Source organism: Rhincodon typus, chromosome 4 (assembly GCF_021869965.1).
Source record: "Rhincodon typus isolate 14 chromosome 4, sRhiTyp1.1, whole genome shotgun sequence".
In the NCBI taxonomy this organism is placed as follows: Eukaryota; Metazoa; Chordata; class Chondrichthyes; order Orectolobiformes; family Rhincodontidae; genus Rhincodon; species Rhincodon typus.
Window position 1 is genome coordinate 58,849,255 of NC_063335.1, and position 19,946 is coordinate 58,869,200.

The following is a 19,946-nucleotide window of genomic DNA, read 5'->3' on the forward strand; positions in this document are numbered from 1 at the left end:
TGGCCATTGAACCAGACATTTATTTTGATTGTTTCTGATTTGGATTTTGCTAAGCAATTTAACCATTCCAAACCAGATAGGTAGCAATTAACATCAACAATTCCCCAGTGTTCTCTTCTATCTGAAGACTTGGTCCTTCTCATCCAATTGTGGGATTCCCACCCCTGAAATCTCATAGAATCCCTACAGTGCGGAAACAGGCCATTCGGCCCAACACGTCCACACCGTTCCTCTGAACGGCATCCCACCCAGACTCATTCCCCTAATTTTCCATGTCTAACCCACCATGCAGGTGGATTTTCCAGGGTGTTCAATCTCCTGGATATCGTCTTATCAATTCTCTTATTCCATTTAGGTTAAGTAGGACTCTTGCTGTGTTGAGTCCACAAAGCAAAAATGGCTTGCCAACCCAGATCCTGAAGATAACTTTAACCATTTGACTGAGGCTTGGCTTCATTTTAGGGTTTGGCAGTGGGCTGATCTACAGTTCCTCTGTCAAGGATATATCCTGAGTGAGGCCTTGTAATTACCTTCCCTCGAGTGGTGTTTCCCAAGCTCAGTGAGACTGGAAAGGGTATCCACTTCCATCGGAATACCCTGCAAGTCATATGCTCCTCCTACCATATTTTCCAATGATAAAGCTAGTTGTAGTGTCTGTTGGATGTCCAGTTAAGCTCTAGCTAGTAGGTACTTTGCATGGTTACATCATTAATCCCACTTAGCAAAGAGTCTCTCAGCATCTCATTAAGGGTGAAATCAAAGTCACATGCCTCTGCAAGTCATATTAACCTCATGAAAAATCCCGACATAGATTCCTCTGGTTATTGATTTTCCAGGTAAAACATATAGTGCCTCAGAATTAGAGGAGGCTTGGAGTCATACCATTCCTTAACTAACTCCATCAACTTTTGAAAGGTTTAACTTTCTGGTGCTCTGGGAAAGTTAGGCTCCTAATGAAAAAGATGCAGGTGCACAAGCAGTCAGCAGAATTACTCATTGCTCTTTATCTGCCATAATGTAGTTTGCCCGGAAAAAAATAACGCATTCTTTCTGCATACTGGACCCAGTCTTCGATGGCAGGATCAAACAAGTCAGGCTTCCTGAATAAACAGCTTGATGTCAGAAATGCTTACCCCAACTCAAAGACAAAATCTGCAACTGAATGTCTTCAGGACTGTGTCCCGCTCTCATTGCTACTGAAATAACTCTAATGGGGCCAGTATCCCATCACCAAGTCACCCTTAACTTATATGTGGAAAGTCCTTAACACTGATTTAGCTTCCTTAGAGCCAGCTCTCAGAGTGAACAGAACCTCTGACACTCCTGTTTATATCAGTCAGCCAGGGCTCCCTGATTGGACCAGATTAACAGCTGCAAGCAGGAAACTCATTTTCTATGATGTCCACCTGGCTGACCTCATTACAATCACTACAGTTCAGGAATAGGTAACCGCAAAGCCCTGAGGGCACAATCCTCGAAGCACTTTTCCTGATCCCCATAAACTTTCCAAGGTTCTCTGATGTGTGCAAATTTTCTTGACCATATTTGCTGAATGACAATTTTGAGCAGCTTCAATTTGGCTTCTTTCTTGATGGGGCCTCAACCATTTGGATCTAAATTGATGCAAACTTTAAAAATTGGGTTGAAACCCTTAGATGCAGTTTAAAGAAAAAAAGATGGATTTTCTTTGCGTACAGAGTGCCTTTGCAGGCTTGCTCAGAGTCAGACATCTATTTTTATCCTTTTGGTAGTCATGTTGGCAAAAACACATTTCTTGTCATCAAATGAGGGCACCTCTATTCTTACAATAGCACTTAAAGTACAAAACATCGCATGTTATGTGACCTCCTATGTCTGCTACATATTATTGCAATGATTCAAAAGCAAATTCAATACAACCTTTTTGTCCTCGGGCTTAACAAATGTTAATGATCAGCCACAACAGGTAATTTGATCATCCCAAGTATCGTTCAGAATAGCAGGCAAACAGAAATAAAATCAGATGGTGGAATGTTGAGGTAATACCTGGTCCATTCCAGTCTTCAAGCTCCAAATTGGAACGGCCTGGCTTTTCTCCATCTGACTGAGCTGTTTCCCTAATGCCATTTTCATCACCTAAAAAAACAAAACACAATGTTCAAAGTTAACATCTATAAGTTCACAGTGAAAGCTTCCCCTCCAGAAGAAAAGAATTAAATACTATTGAACTAAAGAATTGTACAATAGAAGAGGCCTTTTGGCCCATTGAGTTTGCAATGACAAAACTACTTTAAATCTATGCAAGTCCTACTTTCCAGAACTAGGCCTATAGACTTTAATCTAATGAAATGTTAAGTGTTCATCCAAGTACTTTATAAAGGTTGCAAGGTTTCCTATCTTCACTACCCTCCACTTAATGTCTTCCTGATTCCCACCAGCATCTGGGTGGAAAACATTTTCCTCAAATTTCCCCCAAGTCCTTTACCTTAAATTATGCCCCCTTGTTATTGGCCTTTCAACTAAAGGGAACAACCCTATCAATGCCTCTCGTAACCTTAAACACCTTTCTCAGGTCTCCCATCAGCCTTCTCTTCTCTAAAGGAAACAATCGGAGCCTATCCAGCCTCTCTTCATAGCTGAAATGCTCCATCCCAGGCAACAAACTGGTGAATCTCCTTTGCATCTTCTCTAGTACAATCACATCCTTCTTATACTGTGGAGACCAGAACTACGCACAGTATTCCAGCTGTTGCCCAAACAGTGTTACGTACAGCTCCAGTATATCCTGTGATAACTTAAGACCTCCTTCCTCACTGGCAAACATTCAGTAAATCATCTGCAAGCTTGATTATCATCTCCCCCACATTCTCATCTATTTTATTATGGTGTAGTTAGATAGAACAATCAGCAATCAAGTTTTTGAGGTACTTATTCATCTACGTACCTTTATTTTGTATGCATTCAGGTTCTAATTGTCTTTTAATGTGGCAGAAGTTGAACATAGATAGCAAGAAGTCAAAACTGTAGTTAGTCCATAAATTAGTTCCTTTTTGTTCAAGGGAGCAAATATTTACAGAAGGAGGAAAGGAAAATTTGAAAAGTTAACTTTAACTGGTGAGAGAGTTAGTCATTATTGTTAGCAGAATCCATTACAGTGTAATGTTGTAGTTAATTTCTAGTTGTTTTTGCATGAATCTATTTATAAGTTTAGATAGAAAAATAAATGTTGCTGGAAAAGCTCAGCAAGTCTGGCAGCATCTGTGAAGAGAAATCAGAGTTAACGTTTTGTGTCCGGTGACCCTTCCTCAGAACATAAATTTAGATGGTAGGACAATGAAAGGTTTAAAATTGATTTATTTATACAGTAAAAACAAATGTCAATTGGTAAATGTAAGCTTTTAGTCTAATTTTTGGATAGATGTGATAGTTGCAGCAACCTCTGGTACATCAGTAGTGCTTATTATTAGCAGAAATGGGAGCATTGTGATTATGTTACCAGACTAGTTTCCAGAAGCCTGAACTAACGATCCAGAAACACACAGTAGAATGAATTAATTGAAGAAATATGGAAAATAAAAGCTCGTATCAGTAATAGCAATCATGAACTTACTGGATTACTGAAAAAACCCTATCTGGTCAATTCACTTTAAAATAGGAATCTTCTATCTTAACCCAGTCAGGCCTATAATGTGTTTTCAGGCTCACAACAATATAGTTGCCTCTTAACAGCACTCTGAAGTTCCACTACATTACAATAAAAACAACTACCATTGATCCAAAGGGCAGTCCGTAAGAAATATTCTTGTAAGAAATATTCACATTCCATGAATTTTAAAAAACCTCAATCAAGCCCTGAAAATGTGTGTACAATCATTTGTGGCCCACTCTCTTTTTATCAGAACTTTTGCTGCTTTGGATGTAGGATGCAAAATGCTGCCAGAACTGGAAATGAGTGCTATACTCTCACCTGCTGCTAAATAGAAGAACTTAAACAATTTTTTTTGGAGATTGTATTTTCCTGGAATCAATATGTTAAGTGAAGTAGCTCTACTGAAAGAACTGTAATAGCTTTAATAAACTATTGTTACACTGCTTTTTAATCCCTTTTTCCTGTGCGGAAATGCGTTCAATAAGCAACAAACCATTTAAAATCAGGAACTTGTAAAATCATGCTCATAAACTCATATCCAAACACTTAAGTATTTCTAAGAGTGACCCTTCAGTACAATGATCCTTATAATTAATCTCTGCTCTTGTAGATGAAAAACTTTTACTTTGCTTGAAGACTATTAAATGGTATGTATTGATGGTGTGCATACCTCATCTTCTCATTTGTAACAGAGGACAGGGTGCTGGACCAACTGTTAATGGGAATTTATGTTCAGTACCAATTTATACTCCAGAGCCTGGAAGCTACTACAAGCAGCAAGACTGCCGCTAGTGCAATTAAACTACTATGAGCCAGCAAGTTATCCCACACTTATTATCTGTTTCCAAATACCGTAAAAATGGTCAGAGTCAAATTGTATCTGTATGTTAAATCTTTGAAGTTACATTTTGGGCATTAGACACATTTTGTCATTATAACAGTTTGCTAAGGACATGAGATTCCATCTTCCAAAGATCATGCATGACACGCGCAATGAGCTGTTAGCCCTCACTAAGAATCAGTGTCATTGCAAAAGCTGAACGGTGAACTACAGTGTATTTGACCTTCTGAGTTTCTTGGACCATATTCATATTAAATTCAGTAGCACTACAAATAAGTCTATAAGATATAGAAACAGAATTAGGCTTTTCAGCCTACTGAGCCTGCTCTGCCATTCGATCATGGCTGGTAGGTTTTTCAACTTCATTCTCCTGCCTTCTCCCCACCAACCTTGATCTCCCTTACCAATCAAGAACCCTTCCAGCTCTGTCCTAAATACCTTCAAAGACCTGGCCTCCACAGTCATCTGCAGAAATGAGTTCCTCAGGTAACCACACTCCAGCTTAAGAAATTCCTTCTCATCTCAGGTCTAAAAGGTTGTGTCTTCATTCGGAGGCTGTGCCCCCACATCCTAAACATTCCTACTAATGGAAACATCTCCTCCACGTCCACGGTATCCAGACTTCTCAGTATTCTGTATTTTAAACTCCATCGAATACAGATCCAACGTCCTCAACTGCTCCTCATATGACAAGACCTTCATCCCCAGGTCCTGTAAATTCTTGTAAACCTCCTCCGATTCCCTCCAATGCCAGCATATCCTTCCTTACATACGGGACCCAACACTGCTCACGATATTCCAAATACAGTCTGGCCAGAAGCATATACAGCATCAACAGTACATCTCTTTTCTTGTTTTCTAACCTGCTTGAAATGAATATCAACATTGCATTTGCTTCCTAACTGCCAATTGAACCTTAAGAAAATCCTGAACTAGAACTCCCAAGTCCCTTTGTGCTTCAAATTTCTGAAGTCTTTCCCCATTTAGTAAGTAGTATACACCTCTATTTTTCCTACTAAGTTGTATAACATTGTATTCCTTCTGCTACTTCTTTGCCCACTCTTCTAGCCTATCCAAGTCCTTCTGCAGCGTCCCTGCCTCCTCAATACTACCTGTCCCTGTCCCTACATCTCTTTGTGTCAGCTGTAAACTTTGCAACAATGCTCTCAATTCCTTCATCCAGATCGTTAATGTATAATGTGATTAGTTCCAACATGAAGCCCTCAGAACTCAATTAGTCACTGGCTGCTATCCTGAAAAAGACCCCTTTATGCCTACTCTCTGCCTTCTTTCAGTCAACCAATCATCTATCCATTCCAGTACCTTGCCCCTAACACTGTATTATCTTATTCTGGATTGGCACCAGAGGAGAACTCTGCAGCAAGGCAACTAACATGGCAATGGAGTGTGGCAGTGGCTGGGGCCAGTGCAAGCCCGAATGATGACTGGCAGCGAAGGATGGTGGCTGTGGCAAAAGACGGTGGTGGCTGCGGTTGGTTGCAGTGAGATGACTGCCGGTAGAAGTGGCAGTCATCAATAAGGCAGTGGCGGCAAGAGGGCAGCAGCAGGTGTCCTTTGCAAAGGATGGCAGCAGCTACAGTCAGCAGTGAAGTGGCGGTTGGGGCCAAAGCCTTGTGAGCAGCAGTGAAGCTTGGCGTGCCTGATGGAAGTCAACAGTGGCAGTCAGCAGTCGGCGGCTGGTGAGCATGGGTGCGTCTTAGTCCAGCCTGGGTGAATGCATGTCCTGCAGAGGGGAGAGTGAGCCCTCTTGGAGAAAGCCCAGCTTGGAGCATTTGCAGGCCCATGGCTTAAGAAAGGACTGTAATGTTTGACTTTTTAAACTTTATTCCTTTATTTTTTTCACATTTATATTAAGTAAACTGTAGTGCTGAACTTTTAAAATTTATTTATTTCTTTTTCTACTTCTAAAACTAGGATTTTGTACCTAGGTACTTTGTGCCTAAGATGGCACCATGTGTGGTGAAATTGTACACTTTTCATTGTACTCTTGTACTCCATACTTGAGTATGCGTGACAATAAAACCTAAACTTAAATTTAAAATCTAAAACTATTCAGCTGCCTCCTGTGCAACACCTTGTCAAAAGCAATCTGGGAATCCAAAAAGATCATGTCCACTAGCACTCCTTTGTCAGGCAATGCAAGCAATGGAAGAAGTCCAGCTGTACGTCAGGTGTAGTGCTAAGGTCTGTTAGTATACCAAAAAGCAAATGGAAACAATATGCCCGAGGATCCCAAGGCTTAGCAGAATGGCTGTCTGGAACTCCGCAATCTCCTGCAGAAAAATATCAGGATTTGGTATAATGACAATCAATCACAGACTTCAGATTTTTATGCATCAAATCCTTTGCAAGCTAGCCATAATACATTTACTGTATCAACCAGTTTATGACTAAAAGATGTACAAAAGATGATCAACAACATTCACCATATCAAAGATTATGTGAGCAAGTGCAACGGATTGACTGACTTTCCTAGTGTATGATCAAATGCACCCATTGCCGTTCAGACTCTTGTGATTTTACAGTTGTCATTTTATGGCCAGTTAGCATGCAAGAACCTGAATAGAATCATGGAGATCATTCCTTTTGGGGAACTTTCGTTTGGTTTTACCATTATCTGGCCCACCTTTTCTTTTTTTGAAGAGAAGGAAAAGGAAGAATAGCTTCTGGGAGATGAAGGTCAGTCATGGTTCTAAGACACCTCTGCATTAATCTCAGACAAAAGTAGAGCAGTGGTATATTAGGGCTTAAGCTACAATTAAAGTTATCAAGCACACTACGGGGATTTTAATGTAGCAGTTTAGATATGTTGTCCAAATTGCCTTTACCAATGCTCCATAATTTTGCCATTCAACTTGATGACCAGAGTGACTGCAAATATGAAAACATCATTGAAAAATTTGCTGCTGAATGAACCGTGCATCAAAAATCACTAGTGTAAAAGGTGTCACTTCAAGATACACCACACTTACACTATTATATTAAAATAAAACAAATTAAAATAAATCTGTAATGTTCCCAAACTGAAGTTTCATCAGCATATATTATAATGGTTCTCATAATAGGGTCTTTTTTAACTACAACCAATAAGTAAATACTCAGTCAAATGATCTAATAAAGAGCAGTGCATTTATTTGGTGCCTTTTCTGGTGTTTAAGTGTTGTCATCTTTATGCAAGCATTCTGTTTCAAATGTGTGATAACTGGATTACTATTTTTTGTCTCATGCAAGGAGCAAGTCTCATTGACAATTTGCTCAAATTCTTGAAGCTTAAAACTTCTTTGGGATGTGTCCGGTAAGTGCTCTACACTTAAGTAAGCCATGTCCACAATAGTGGTGTGATTTCCTTGTCCTTCCTGCTTTCCTTCAAATGCAACCATTGCTGCTTCTGGGATGATCACCAGTCACAACTATGTTCCTTCTCTCCACTGATCATTGCAGTAAGGTTTGGACTGCCTGTGCAGTAAACCTGCCTTTTCTCACTATAAAATTCCATTCTAAATCAATTTTGCTCAGTTAACAACAGCTTAAAAGGCTTGTAATTGTAGTTTGCAACCTTTTACCAGAATGGATTCTGCTCCTGAATTGAATATGTCACTGTGCAACTATTAAAGTACAGCTTTTAATGAATCGATTGAAATGTAACTTTTTGTGTAGTTCTCAAAAACCCAAAGATTTTAATACCACTCCAAAGCAATTTCTAGGTTTATAGTTTCAGCATCCTTTCCATAAAGGAACTCTGGAAGTGGACTTTCCAATTAATTGAACTGAATTAACAACCACAAAGTGAATGTAATCAATTGAAAAATAAGGTGGAAATCCTTTATGCCAGAACTTCCATCTGTTTAGCATCATTTTAAACAGTGTTGTTGGCATTTATATTCATTCAATGACTGCCTGCTCAATTTGAGATATCAAACTAGAATGAAGTCTATCGTGGTACAACTTCTTCATGTTTACATCAGTCTAAACAGAATTGTGTACCTGTTGACAAAGAATGGTTGCAGAGGGTTCTCAGGTAATGCTTTAAATAATGCATTTAAGAGAGCCCAATAGGATGTGAAACACTAATGAAACTCCATTATTATGTGCCTATTTCTATCATAGAATCATCCAATCCCTACAGTGTGGAAAGAGGCCATTCGGCCTATTGAATCTGTACCGAGCCTCCAAAGAGTTATCCCACTCAGACTCGGATCCGATCCTATCCCCATAACCCTGCATTTTTACCATGGCTAATCCACCTAGCCTGCACAATTTTGGACACAACGGACAATTTAGCATGACCAAACCACGCAACCTGCACATCTTCGGACTGTGGAGGAAACTGGAGCACCCAGCAGAAATCCACGCTAATACAGATAAAAGATGAAACGCCACACAGACAGTTGCCCAGGACTGGAATTGAATCATTTCCTGTTTCCATTTAGTTGCTCAGAACCTTTGTGTCAAGGCTTTCTGTGCTACCTTTTATCTTTTTTACGATAACACAAAAGGAATTCCAATTACTTTTGTTTAAGGGGATGAACAGGACAAACAAGGGAGGGACGCATGGCAGTTTCGGCTGCAATAAGATCAGACTGCATCCATCTCCCAGTACCCTCTGATGCATTTGACAGATAGAAATGCAATCACAGTATAAAGATCTGGACAGGTAGGATCCAGATTAGCAGACTACCAGATGCAGAGTTATACCACATGTTGTAATTTGGACACTGTGTTACCATGTGCCATTTGATAGGGTTCAGCTTGGAAATAAAAGGGGAGCCACACTGCTAGCAGTGTACTATAAACCCCACATATTGAGAGGGAAGTAGATAGCAAATTTGTGAATGCAGAAACAACAGTGCAATAACAGGTGGGGATTTTCACTTCCCTAATATCAAATGCATCATGAAAAAATGTGAAAAGCACAGCAGGCACAAAATTCTTGCCGAACATTCAACAGAAATTTTTTTTTAAGCCAGTATGTAACAAGCTTAACAAGATGAGGTGCAATTCTATATTTAGCCCAGGAAATGAACGTGGGCAAGTAATAATGGGTGACCATTTTGGAGATTGTGACCATAATACTGTTAGAATTAGCATCATTGTACAAAAAGGATAATGGCAGGACAAGAGTAAAAGTTCTAAATTCCACGAAGACAAATTTATGAAGCTAAGAAGGGGTTTGCCTAAGGTGAACTGGATACAGATACTTCAAGTGACAAGTCATTATATTATAGTTATGCTCCAGCGGAGTACTGGTACAAATACTGGGGTAAAAGGGTGCTATTCTTATAGGATGTGCTTCACTTGAACTGTGCTGGCTAACTAGATAAGTTAACATCAGATTGAAAGTAAAACCACACAATATGGAAAAGATTAGTGGTAAGGTTTTAAAGCCAACAAAAGACAATCAAAAATAATAAAGAGGGGAAAAAGTGGGCATTGAGTGCAAACTTGCAAGTAATATCAAGATGGACAGCAAGATTTTCTTATATATGAAAAGGAAGAGAGAAGTGAAAGTGAAGAGAGGCTCCTTAGAGAATGAGGCTAGACAAACAATACTGGGGAAACCAAGAAATGGCAGAGGAATTAAATAAGTAGTTTTCATTAATCTTCACAGTAGAAGACAATAATGGCATCCCAAATTTAGTAAATAATTGAGGGACAAAACAAGGAGAGGAAGTAAATACAATAACTATCACTAAAAAAAAGGTAGTGATATGTACTGGGACTGAAGACTGATAAATATCCTGGGCCTGATGGAATGCATCCAAGGATATTAAAGGAAATAGTTCCAGAGATAATGAATGTACTGTTAGTAATCTCCAAGGAATCCTTAGATTCTGGAAAAGCCTGAAAATATTGGAAAGCAAACAAAGTAACGTGTTTATGTGAATAGGGACACAGACAAAATAAAGATAACCATGGGTCAATTAGCTAAATGTTTGTTTTTGGCATCTTGATAGAATCTATCATAAAGGATAAAGACAGAAGTCACACGACACAAAGTTATAGTCCTACACGTTTATTAGCTCCTCCGTCAGGTGATTTCAAATATTTAAAGTTAGAGGAGGAAAGTTCAAAGGAGACGTGACGGGCAAGTCTTTTACACAGAGAGTGGTAGGAGTCAGTTCCAGGGGTGGTGGTGGAGGCAGATACAATAAGGACATTTAGGGGACTTTTAGATAAACATATGAATATGCAAGGAATGGAGAGATATGGACCAAAAGTAGGCAGAAGGATTAGTTTCATTTGGCGTCATATTTGGCACAACATCGTGGGCCGAAGGGCCTGTTCAAGTGCTATACAGTTATATTTTCGATATATAAAGAGGAAGCAATGGATGTTTATAAATTTGTATTTTCAGAAAGCGTATGATGAGGTACTATTTAATAAGATAATAGTCCATAGTGTTGAAGGTCATATATAGACATGGATAAGAGGATTGGCTAACTAATGGATGACAAAGCGTTGGGATAGAGTGGGCATTTTCAGGCTGGAAGCCTCTAACTAATGGTGTGCCACAGGAATCAGTACTGGAGTCAGGATTACGTACAATGAATATTAATGACTTGGATGAGGAAAGTGAATGTACTATAGCCACGTTTGCAGATGGCACAAACATAGATGGGAAGGTAAGTGAAGAGAATGACAAAGAGTCTGCAGTTGGATATGGGCAGGTTATTAGTAGGCAATAACTTGGCAGATGGAATATAATGTGAGGAACTGTGAGGTTATGCATTTTGGCAGGAAGAATCAAAGAGCTGAATATTATTTTAATGGAGAAAACTGCAGAAAACTATAGAATACAGGGATTTGGGAGTCCTCAAACAAGAATCACAAAAAAATTAGTATCCAGTGGGTATTAGGGAAGGCAAATGAAATGTTGGCCTTTATTTCAAAGGGTTTGGAATATAAAATAAGCAGGGAGCTTTTGATAAACTACTATTCTAAATTAAGTCATACCAAAGAACAATCTAGAAGTTACACATCTGGAATATTGTACATCACAAAATTACTAGCATAGAAGGAAGCCCTTCGCCCCAACACGCTTGTACCATCCTTTGAAAGAGCTATCCAATAAGTCCCTCTCTTACCCTTCCTCAATAACCCTGCAACCTTTTATGAGTTGAATTTATTGAAAAGAGGTGTACTTTGCTAAAAAACTTTTCATCTTATACTTGTTAGGACAAGTGCGAGAATGTCAAGTTACAAACCATCACAAAAATTTACATTACAAGAGAAAAGACTGTGGCTGGTTGGCAAGTCCACTTTGTTTGACTGAAGCTTTGTCGTAGGGAAAACAAGGGCTAACTATAAGCTCCCAAGTTCCTGGGCAATTCAAAAAATGAGAACATATTCCTTAGGTTTGAATGCATATTGCTTCAGGTAAGAGAAAATGAGCCATATTACAAGCTTGACTAATTACCTTAAATGGTTTTGTTAGTGTAGTTACTTGAATACTCAGGATTGTTCAGCAAATGCTAGCCAATTATGTATTCACATCTAACATTAGAACTTTTTGGAGGACATGAAAGCATAGATCAGTTGAGTGCAGTCTGTACTTTGCCTAATAGAGGAACTGAAGGAACTGCAGTTGATTTGATCAAATATTCACTGGGAGTACAGACTATTTACTTGACATCACACAGGTACTAAAATTCACACATGAAATTGCCCAGTTGTGTAGACTGAATTCTTTTGGAAGTGATGACAGTATTGAGGGCAACACGGTGGCTCAGTGGTTAGCACTGCTGCCTCACAGCATCAGGGACCCGGGTTCAATTCCACCCTCGGGCAACTGTCTGTGTGGAGTTTGCACATTCTCCCCATGTCTGCCTGGGTTTCCTCTGGGTGCTTCGATTTCCTCCCATAGTCCAAAGATATGCAGGGTAGGTGGATTGGCCATGCTAAATTGCCCATAGTGTTCAGGGATGTGTAGATTAGGTGGATTATAGGGGGATGGGTCGGAGTGGGATGTCTGAGGGTCAGTGTGGACTTGTTGGGCCAAAGGGCCTGTTTCCACACTGTAGGGATTCTTTGATTTGAGAATTCTTTTGGGACAGTATCATGTTAAAGGATATTACCACTGGTGTAACCATTGTCTAGTGGCAACAAGGTTGTTTAAACCATTGTTCAAACTTTTCAGACAACTTTACCTTTCCAGGATAATTTCAGACATAATTTTTCAGGTCTGAAAGTGGCAGTCTTTGGTCTGTTTGTGAGTTTGCCTGATAGAAAGCAAACAGTGATTTTATAAGCTAGCAGTTGTGCCACAGAACAGCTGTGATACACTTTATTTGTGTCAACTTTACAAAGCTACCACTTTACCCAGGAGCTTAAGTAGCTCTATTGCATTCCCCATGACAACACCACATTCAAACAAAGTCGCCTCATTATAGGAAGGATGTGGAAGCTTTAGAGAGGGTGCAAAGGAGATTTACCAGGATGCTGACTGGATTGGAGGGCAGGTCTGATGAGGAAAGGTTGAGGGAGCTAGGGCTTTTTTCATTGGAGCGAAGAAGGATGAGAGGTGACTTGATAAAGGTGTACAAGGTGATGAGATAGAGGTGTACAAGATAGATAGAGTGGATAGCCAGAGACTTTTCCCCAGGGCAGAAATGACTATTATGAGGGGGCATAATTTTAAGGTGATTGGAGGAAGGTATAGGGGAGATGTCAGAGGTAGGTTCTTTACACAGAGAGTGGTGGGCACGTGGAATGCGCTGCCGTCGGTGGTAGTGGAGTCGGATACATTAGAGACATTTAAGCGACTCTTGGATAGGCACATGGATGATATTTATAATGTAGGGTACGCAGGGGAGTTTGAGCTTAGTAGAATAATAGGTCGGCAAAACATTGTGGGCCAAAGGCCCTGTACTGTGCTGTACTGTTTTATGTTCTATGTTCAAAATTTGTCCCATTTAGCATGTGATAGTACCACATAACATGATATAGTACATTTTCAATGTGAAGACAGTATTCACATGAATTGTGTGGTGATCACTCTTACCGATACGGTCAAGAACAGATGCGTCTGTGGTAGACAGATTGGTGAGGATATATGTATTTCCCTCTTGTTGGTTGCATCACCACCTGCCGCAGACCAAGTCTAGCAGCTGTGTCCTCTAGGACCTGAACAGTTTGATCAGTAGTACTGCTGCGGAGCCACTCTTGGTGGTGGACCTTGGAATCTCTGACCCAGAGTACATTTTGTGCCCTTGTCATTCTTAATGCTTCCTCTAAGTATTGTTCAACATGGAGGACTGCCGATTCATCAGCTGAGGGAGGACGTATGTGGTAATCGATAGCCATGTTTAGCCTGAAACCACAAGACTTCTTGGGGTACATTTCTGCTGCAGATGAATCTGTCTTTGAAAGTATCAGTAAGACTGACCACCGCACAGTCATTGTGGAGACAAAGTCCCACCTTAACGTTGAGAATAACCTCCACTGTTGTGAGGCACTATCACAGTGGTAAATGGGCCAGACTTTGAACAGATCTAGCAACTCAAGACTGGGCATCCATGAGGCACTGTGAGTCATCAGCAGCTGCAGAACTGTACTTCAGCACAGTCTGTAATCTCATGGCCCAACATACTTCCCATTCAACCATGACCATCAAGCCAGGGGATCACCTTGCAGGCTATCCAGCACCTGACCTCATGATAGCCTTGGTTCAAACATGGACAAAAAGCTGGAGTCCAGAGATGAGGTGAGAGTGACAGCCCTTGACATCAAGGCTGCATTCGACTGACTTTGTGGCATCAAAGAGCCCTGGATTTAATGGAGAGTGCAGGAGGGCATGCCAGGAGCAGCACCAGGCATACCTGAAGATGAGATGTCAACCAGGTGAAGCCATCAAACAGGATGACTTGCACGTCAACCAACATAAGCAGGAAGTAATAGACAGAGCTGAGCAATTCCACAACCAACGGAGCAGATCTAAGGTCTGCAGTCCTGCCACATCCAGTTGTGAATGGTGGTGGATGATTAATGACTAGCTGGAGGAGGAGGCTCCACAAATATCCCCAGCCTCAATTATAGAAGAGCCCAGCACTTCAATGTATTAGACAAAGATGAAGCATCTCAGCCTCCACCAATGGTCCCCAGCATTCAGGTAACAGTCTTCAACAAATTTGATTCACTCCACATTACGTCAAGAAATGGTTGGAGACACTGGATACTGCAAAGTCTATGGGCCCTGACAACATTCGGGCAATAGTACTGAAGACGTGCTACAGAATTTGCCACTTCCCTAGCCAAGCTCTTCCAGTACAGTTACAACACTGACATTCACCCGACAATGTGGAAAATCGCCCAGCTATGTCCTGTACATAAAAAGCAGGATAAATCCAACCCAGCCAATTGTTACCCCATCAGTCTACTCTCGACATCAGTGAAGTGATGCAAGGTGTCATCAACAGTGTTATCAAGCAGCACCTGTTTAACAATAACCTGCTCAGTAACACTCAGTTTGGGTTCTGCCAGGGCCACCCAGCACTTGACATCATGACAGCCTCAGTTCAAAGATGGACAAAGAGCTAGATTCCCGAGGTGAGATGATAGTGGCAGCCCCTGACATCAAGACTACATTTGACTGACTGTGTGGCATCAAAGAGCCCTAGCAAAACTGGAATCTATGGGTATCAGGGGGCAAACTCTCCAGTGGTTGGAGTCAACCTGACAAAGGAAGATGGTTGTGGTTATCGCAGCTCCAGGACATCTGTGCAGGAATTCCTCTGGTTAGTGTCTCAGGCCCAACCATCTTCAGCTGCTTCATCAATGATCTTCTCTCCATCATAAGGTCAGAAGTGGGGATGTTCACCGATGATTGCACTATGTCAGCACCATTCGCAACTCCTCAGATACTGAAGCAGTCCATGTTCAACTGTAACAAGATCTGGACAATATCCAGTCTTCGGCTGATGAGTGGAAAGTAACATTTGCGCCACACAAATGCCAGGGAATTACCATCTCCGATATGAGACAATCTGACCATTGTCCCTTGACATTCAACAGTGTTACCATCACTGAATACTTCACTGTCAACATTCTTGGGGTTACCATTGATCAGAAACTCAACTGGACTCGTCACATAAATACAATGGTTATAAGAGCAGGTCACAGCCTAGCAATACTGTGGCAAGTGACTCACCTCCTGACTCCACAAAGCCTGTCCACCATCTATAAATTACAAGTCAGGAGTGTCTGGGTGGGTGCAGCTCCAACAACACTCAAGAGGCTTGACACTATCCAGGTCAAAGTAGCCTGCTTGATTGGCACCACATCCACAAGCATCCATTATCTTAAGCATTGATGCTCAGTAGCAGCAGCATGTATTATCTTCAATATGCACTGCAGAAATTCACCAAAGATCCTTGGATAGCACCTTCTAGAAGGAAAAGGGCATCAAATACATGGGAACACCATAACCTGCAAGTTGCTCTCCAAGCTACTCACCATCCTGACTTGGAAATATATCGCTGTTCCTTCACTGTCACTGCATCAAAATCCTGGAATTCCCTCCTTAAGGGCATTGTGGGCCTTACATGTGGATTCAGCGGCTTAAGATGGTAGTTCACCATTACATTCTGAAAGACAACTAGGTATGGGCAATAAATGCTAGCCAGGCAATGATACCCACGTTTCTTGAGTAAATAAAAAATCTGTCTCAGAACAGTGGGGTGCATTCCAGAAGGAAATAAGGAGTACAGGTCCAACATGTTCCAATAAAGAGAAGCATAAGACCATCAAATTCTCGATATCGAGGGTTACACAATACTGGATGATGAGAAAAAGGGATACCTTTGGAGATACCAAGGGCTCAAAACAGCAGAATCCCTAAAGGAGTATGGAATGTGGAAGAGGGAATTTAGAAAGGAAATCATAGGAGCTAAAAGGGCATATGTAAGGACACTGACAGGCAAAATAAAGAAAAAAGGATAATGAGGGAATGAATAGGGCCTATTGAGGATGACAGCAGTAATTTATGTGTTGAGCCAGAGGAGGTCTTTAGGATTCTAAATGAATACTTTCGTGTCAGTGTTCACTATTGAGACGGACGATATGGGTAAAGAAATCAAGGAGGTGGTTTGTGATACAATTAAACAAATTTGCATTGAGACAGAGGTAGTTGAGTGGTCTGGAAAGCTCAAAAGTAGATAAATCTCCAGGGCTGAATGAGGCATAACCCAGGTCAGGAGTGAGGCAAGACAGGAAACAGTCAGTGTGCTTGCAAAAATTTTCAATTCCTCTCTAGCTACAGGAAAGTTGCCAGAGAACTGGAGGACAGCCAGTGTGTCATTTTCAAGAAGGAATCAAAGGATGAACTACACGCAAGTCAGTCTAACCTCAGTTGTGGGGAAACAATTCTGAGGCATAGAGTTAATCTGCATTTGGAGGGAAGGGATTAATCAAGAACAATCAGCATGGTTTTGTTCAGGGAAGGGTAAGCCTGACCAACTGAACTGAATTTTTCAAACTGGAGATCAGGGATGTTTCTCAGAAGTGACACACATCATCAAGGAATTTTGTGCATACTAATATTTCAGTCTAAATCAGTAATGTGTAAATTTATTCCAAACAAGCACTTGCAAAAATGAAGCAGTTGCATCAAAATTTTCCAGGAAATTATGGGTCACAGCATCCAATGTTCTCAAAGAGTGGTTTTACAGTTATAGAGCTGCACCAAGAATGCAGCTTTCAGAAATTACTTTGGCCCATGTTTGAATTTCTCATGTTTTCATCCTGTACATTGTAGATGAAGGCAATGCTTTTGAAAGTAGTCTATTTGGATTTCAGCAAGGCTTTTGATAAGGTCCCACACGGGAGACCATGAAATATCCATGGAATTCAACAAAATTTGGCAAATTGGATCTGCAATTGGCTAAGCGGCAAGAGCAGAGGGTGATGGCTGAGGGGTGGTTTGATGATTTGAAAATCATGTACACTGGAGTCCCACAGGGGTCCCTTGATGTTTAAGGTTTATACAAATGATTAGACTTGAATGTAGAAGAGTTGTTCAATAAGTTCAAAAATTGGTGAGGTGGTAAATTGTGAGGAGCATAGAGTGGATAAATGTGAAGTGGTACATTTGGGCAAGACAAACCGTGCAAGAAATTATGTGTATTTCCTTTGTATTTGTTCTATAATACACGTACAAGGAATGGTAGGACCCTGGGAAGCATAAAAGATCAAAGAGAGCTTGGTATGCATGTACACTCGTCCCTTAAGATATCAGCAGGGGTGGGATAAAATGGCTGAGAAGGCATACAGTATGCTTGCCTTTACTAGTCGAGACAGAGTATACGAGCAGGGAGGTTATGCAGGAATTTTGTAAAATTTAAGTTAGGCTGCAATATTCGTGTGCAATTCTGGAATACACATAAGGAGGAGACGGTGAAGAGGTTATGTTGCCTGAGCTGGAGAGTTTCAGTTCTGAAGAGAGATTGGACAGATGGGATTGTTTTACTTAGAGCACAGGAGATTGAGAGGAGACATAATTAAGATATACAAAATTATGAGGGACGGATAGGGTGGACAAGAAGAAATATTTCCCCTTGGTGGAGGGATCAATGACAATGGGGCACAGAGTCAAGGTAAAGTACAGAAGGTTTAGAGGAGATGTGAGGGAAAGTGTTTTTTTCACCCAGAGGGTGGTGGGAATCTAAAACTCACTGTGTAAGGATGGTAGAGACAGAAACCCTCATAACATTTAAGAAGTGTTTAGATGTGCACTTGCATTACCAAGGCATGCAACACTGTGGCCAAGAGCTGAAAAATGTGTTGAGAACAGTTGCGGTTGTTTTGACTGCAGTGGATACAACATGCTGAAGAATCTTTTTCTCTGCTGTGAATCACTATGACACTCAGTATCCTTGCACTACATAGATTGCAGAAATTCAAGAAGACAACTTGTCACCGCCATCTCAAGAGCAATCGAGATGGCTGATACCCACTGGAGATATTAAAAATACTCCACAGGTTGGATTCAGCACAATTCCCCTGCTTTTGTATTTACATTTATAAGCATTTCCATTGATAAAGTTAAGGGTCTTGCATGTGTTTTGCAATAGCACATCAAAAAGAGAAATGATCCTGATAATGACATCTGAAGCCCATCACTGCCTGCTCCCTCTAACTATGAAAAACAACCATTTACTTCTCCTATCTGATTTCTGTCCCTTGACCAATTCTATGCTAACATTGCCACTGTCCTTTTAATCCTCCAATTATATGAAACTTATTAAACACCTTTTGAAAGTTCAAACAACATTAAGTCAGCATCTATATGAAAAATCAAACATTTACCAACTCTTCCTGTCATTTCACCAGGGAACTTAATAAAGTTAAACATTGAGTTATTTTTAACAAATCTGTGCTGTCATTTATTAGTTCATATTTTTCCAAGTTACAATAAACTTTGTTCTGAATCATTGTCTCTAAATAATTTCCATCCATAAACTTTAAGTTGATTTGCCTGTACTTACCAAATTTATTCTTCTCCCCTTTCCTAGAACTCTGCAACTTCCACATTTCCTTTTCTCATAATCTAGGATGATTATTTTACTTCAAGAATACTGCTCACTGTTTAAATAGTTTAAATATGCTGAAATTTACATCAATTTTCTTGTCAACAGGGTCTTATCCCCAAATCTCCTGATCATTTGCCTATGACAGAATGTGAAACGGATGTGTATACGCAGCATCTTTGAAACAAATCAAAGCAAACGAGCTACTAATTTCTGCCTTGCAACTTCAATCTCAGAGCTACTTGCTTGGGATGTTTCTATTACTTTTTCCATTATTACTGTCCATTATTACCTGCTGTTTAATCCTGCTGAACACCAGGGCAGGGATTTGAAAATTACTGGTTGCGCTGAGACTGTCAACACCTTGTTTCAGTATAGTATGCATCTCAGTAAGAAATATCCAAAAAAAGGAAGCTAAAATTGCTACTAAACTTCAGCAATCCTAGGTGTGCCAATATAAGGTAGCATTTGGCAGTGCTATCTCTCACCTAATTTTCTAGCATAAATCTATCCAGCTCATATGAGCTAGTTTTCTTTATGGAGGCGGGAGTGCTGGCAGAACTAGATAAATGTGCAGCAGTGGCTTTCAGCAGATGTTTCTCAGAAGTGACACACATCATCAAGGAATTTTGTGCATACTAATATTTCAGTCTAAATCAGTAATGTGCAAATTTATTCCAAACAAGCACTAGCAAAAATGAAGCAGTTGCATCAAAATTTTCCAGGAAATTATGGGTCACAGCATCCAATGTTCTCAAAGAGTGGTTTTACAGTTATAGAGCTGCACCAAGAATGCAGCTTTCAGAAATTACTTTGGCCCATGTTTGAATTTCTCATGTTTTCATCCTGCACATTTTAATCTTGTTTTTCACTGATAGTTCTACTGCTAAATCATTCTGAATACACAGATCACCAAATGCCTGAGTTGGAACAT

At 40.4% G+C, this 19,946-nt stretch overlaps 1 protein-coding gene across 1 annotated transcript in view; it reads right to left on the reverse strand.

Annotated features, from left to right (window-relative positions):
• LOC125482971 (zinc finger protein ZFPM2-like) overlaps nt 1-19,946 on the reverse strand; it is a 335,207-nt gene that overhangs the window by 113,568 nt on the left and 201,693 nt on the right. The window contains exon 3 of the mRNA XM_048596117.1: nt 2,026-2,115. Within this exon, the coding sequence (XP_048452074.1) occupies nt 2,026-2,115 (90 nt within the window). The remainder of the gene's footprint in view (nt 1-2,025; nt 2,116-19,946) is intronic.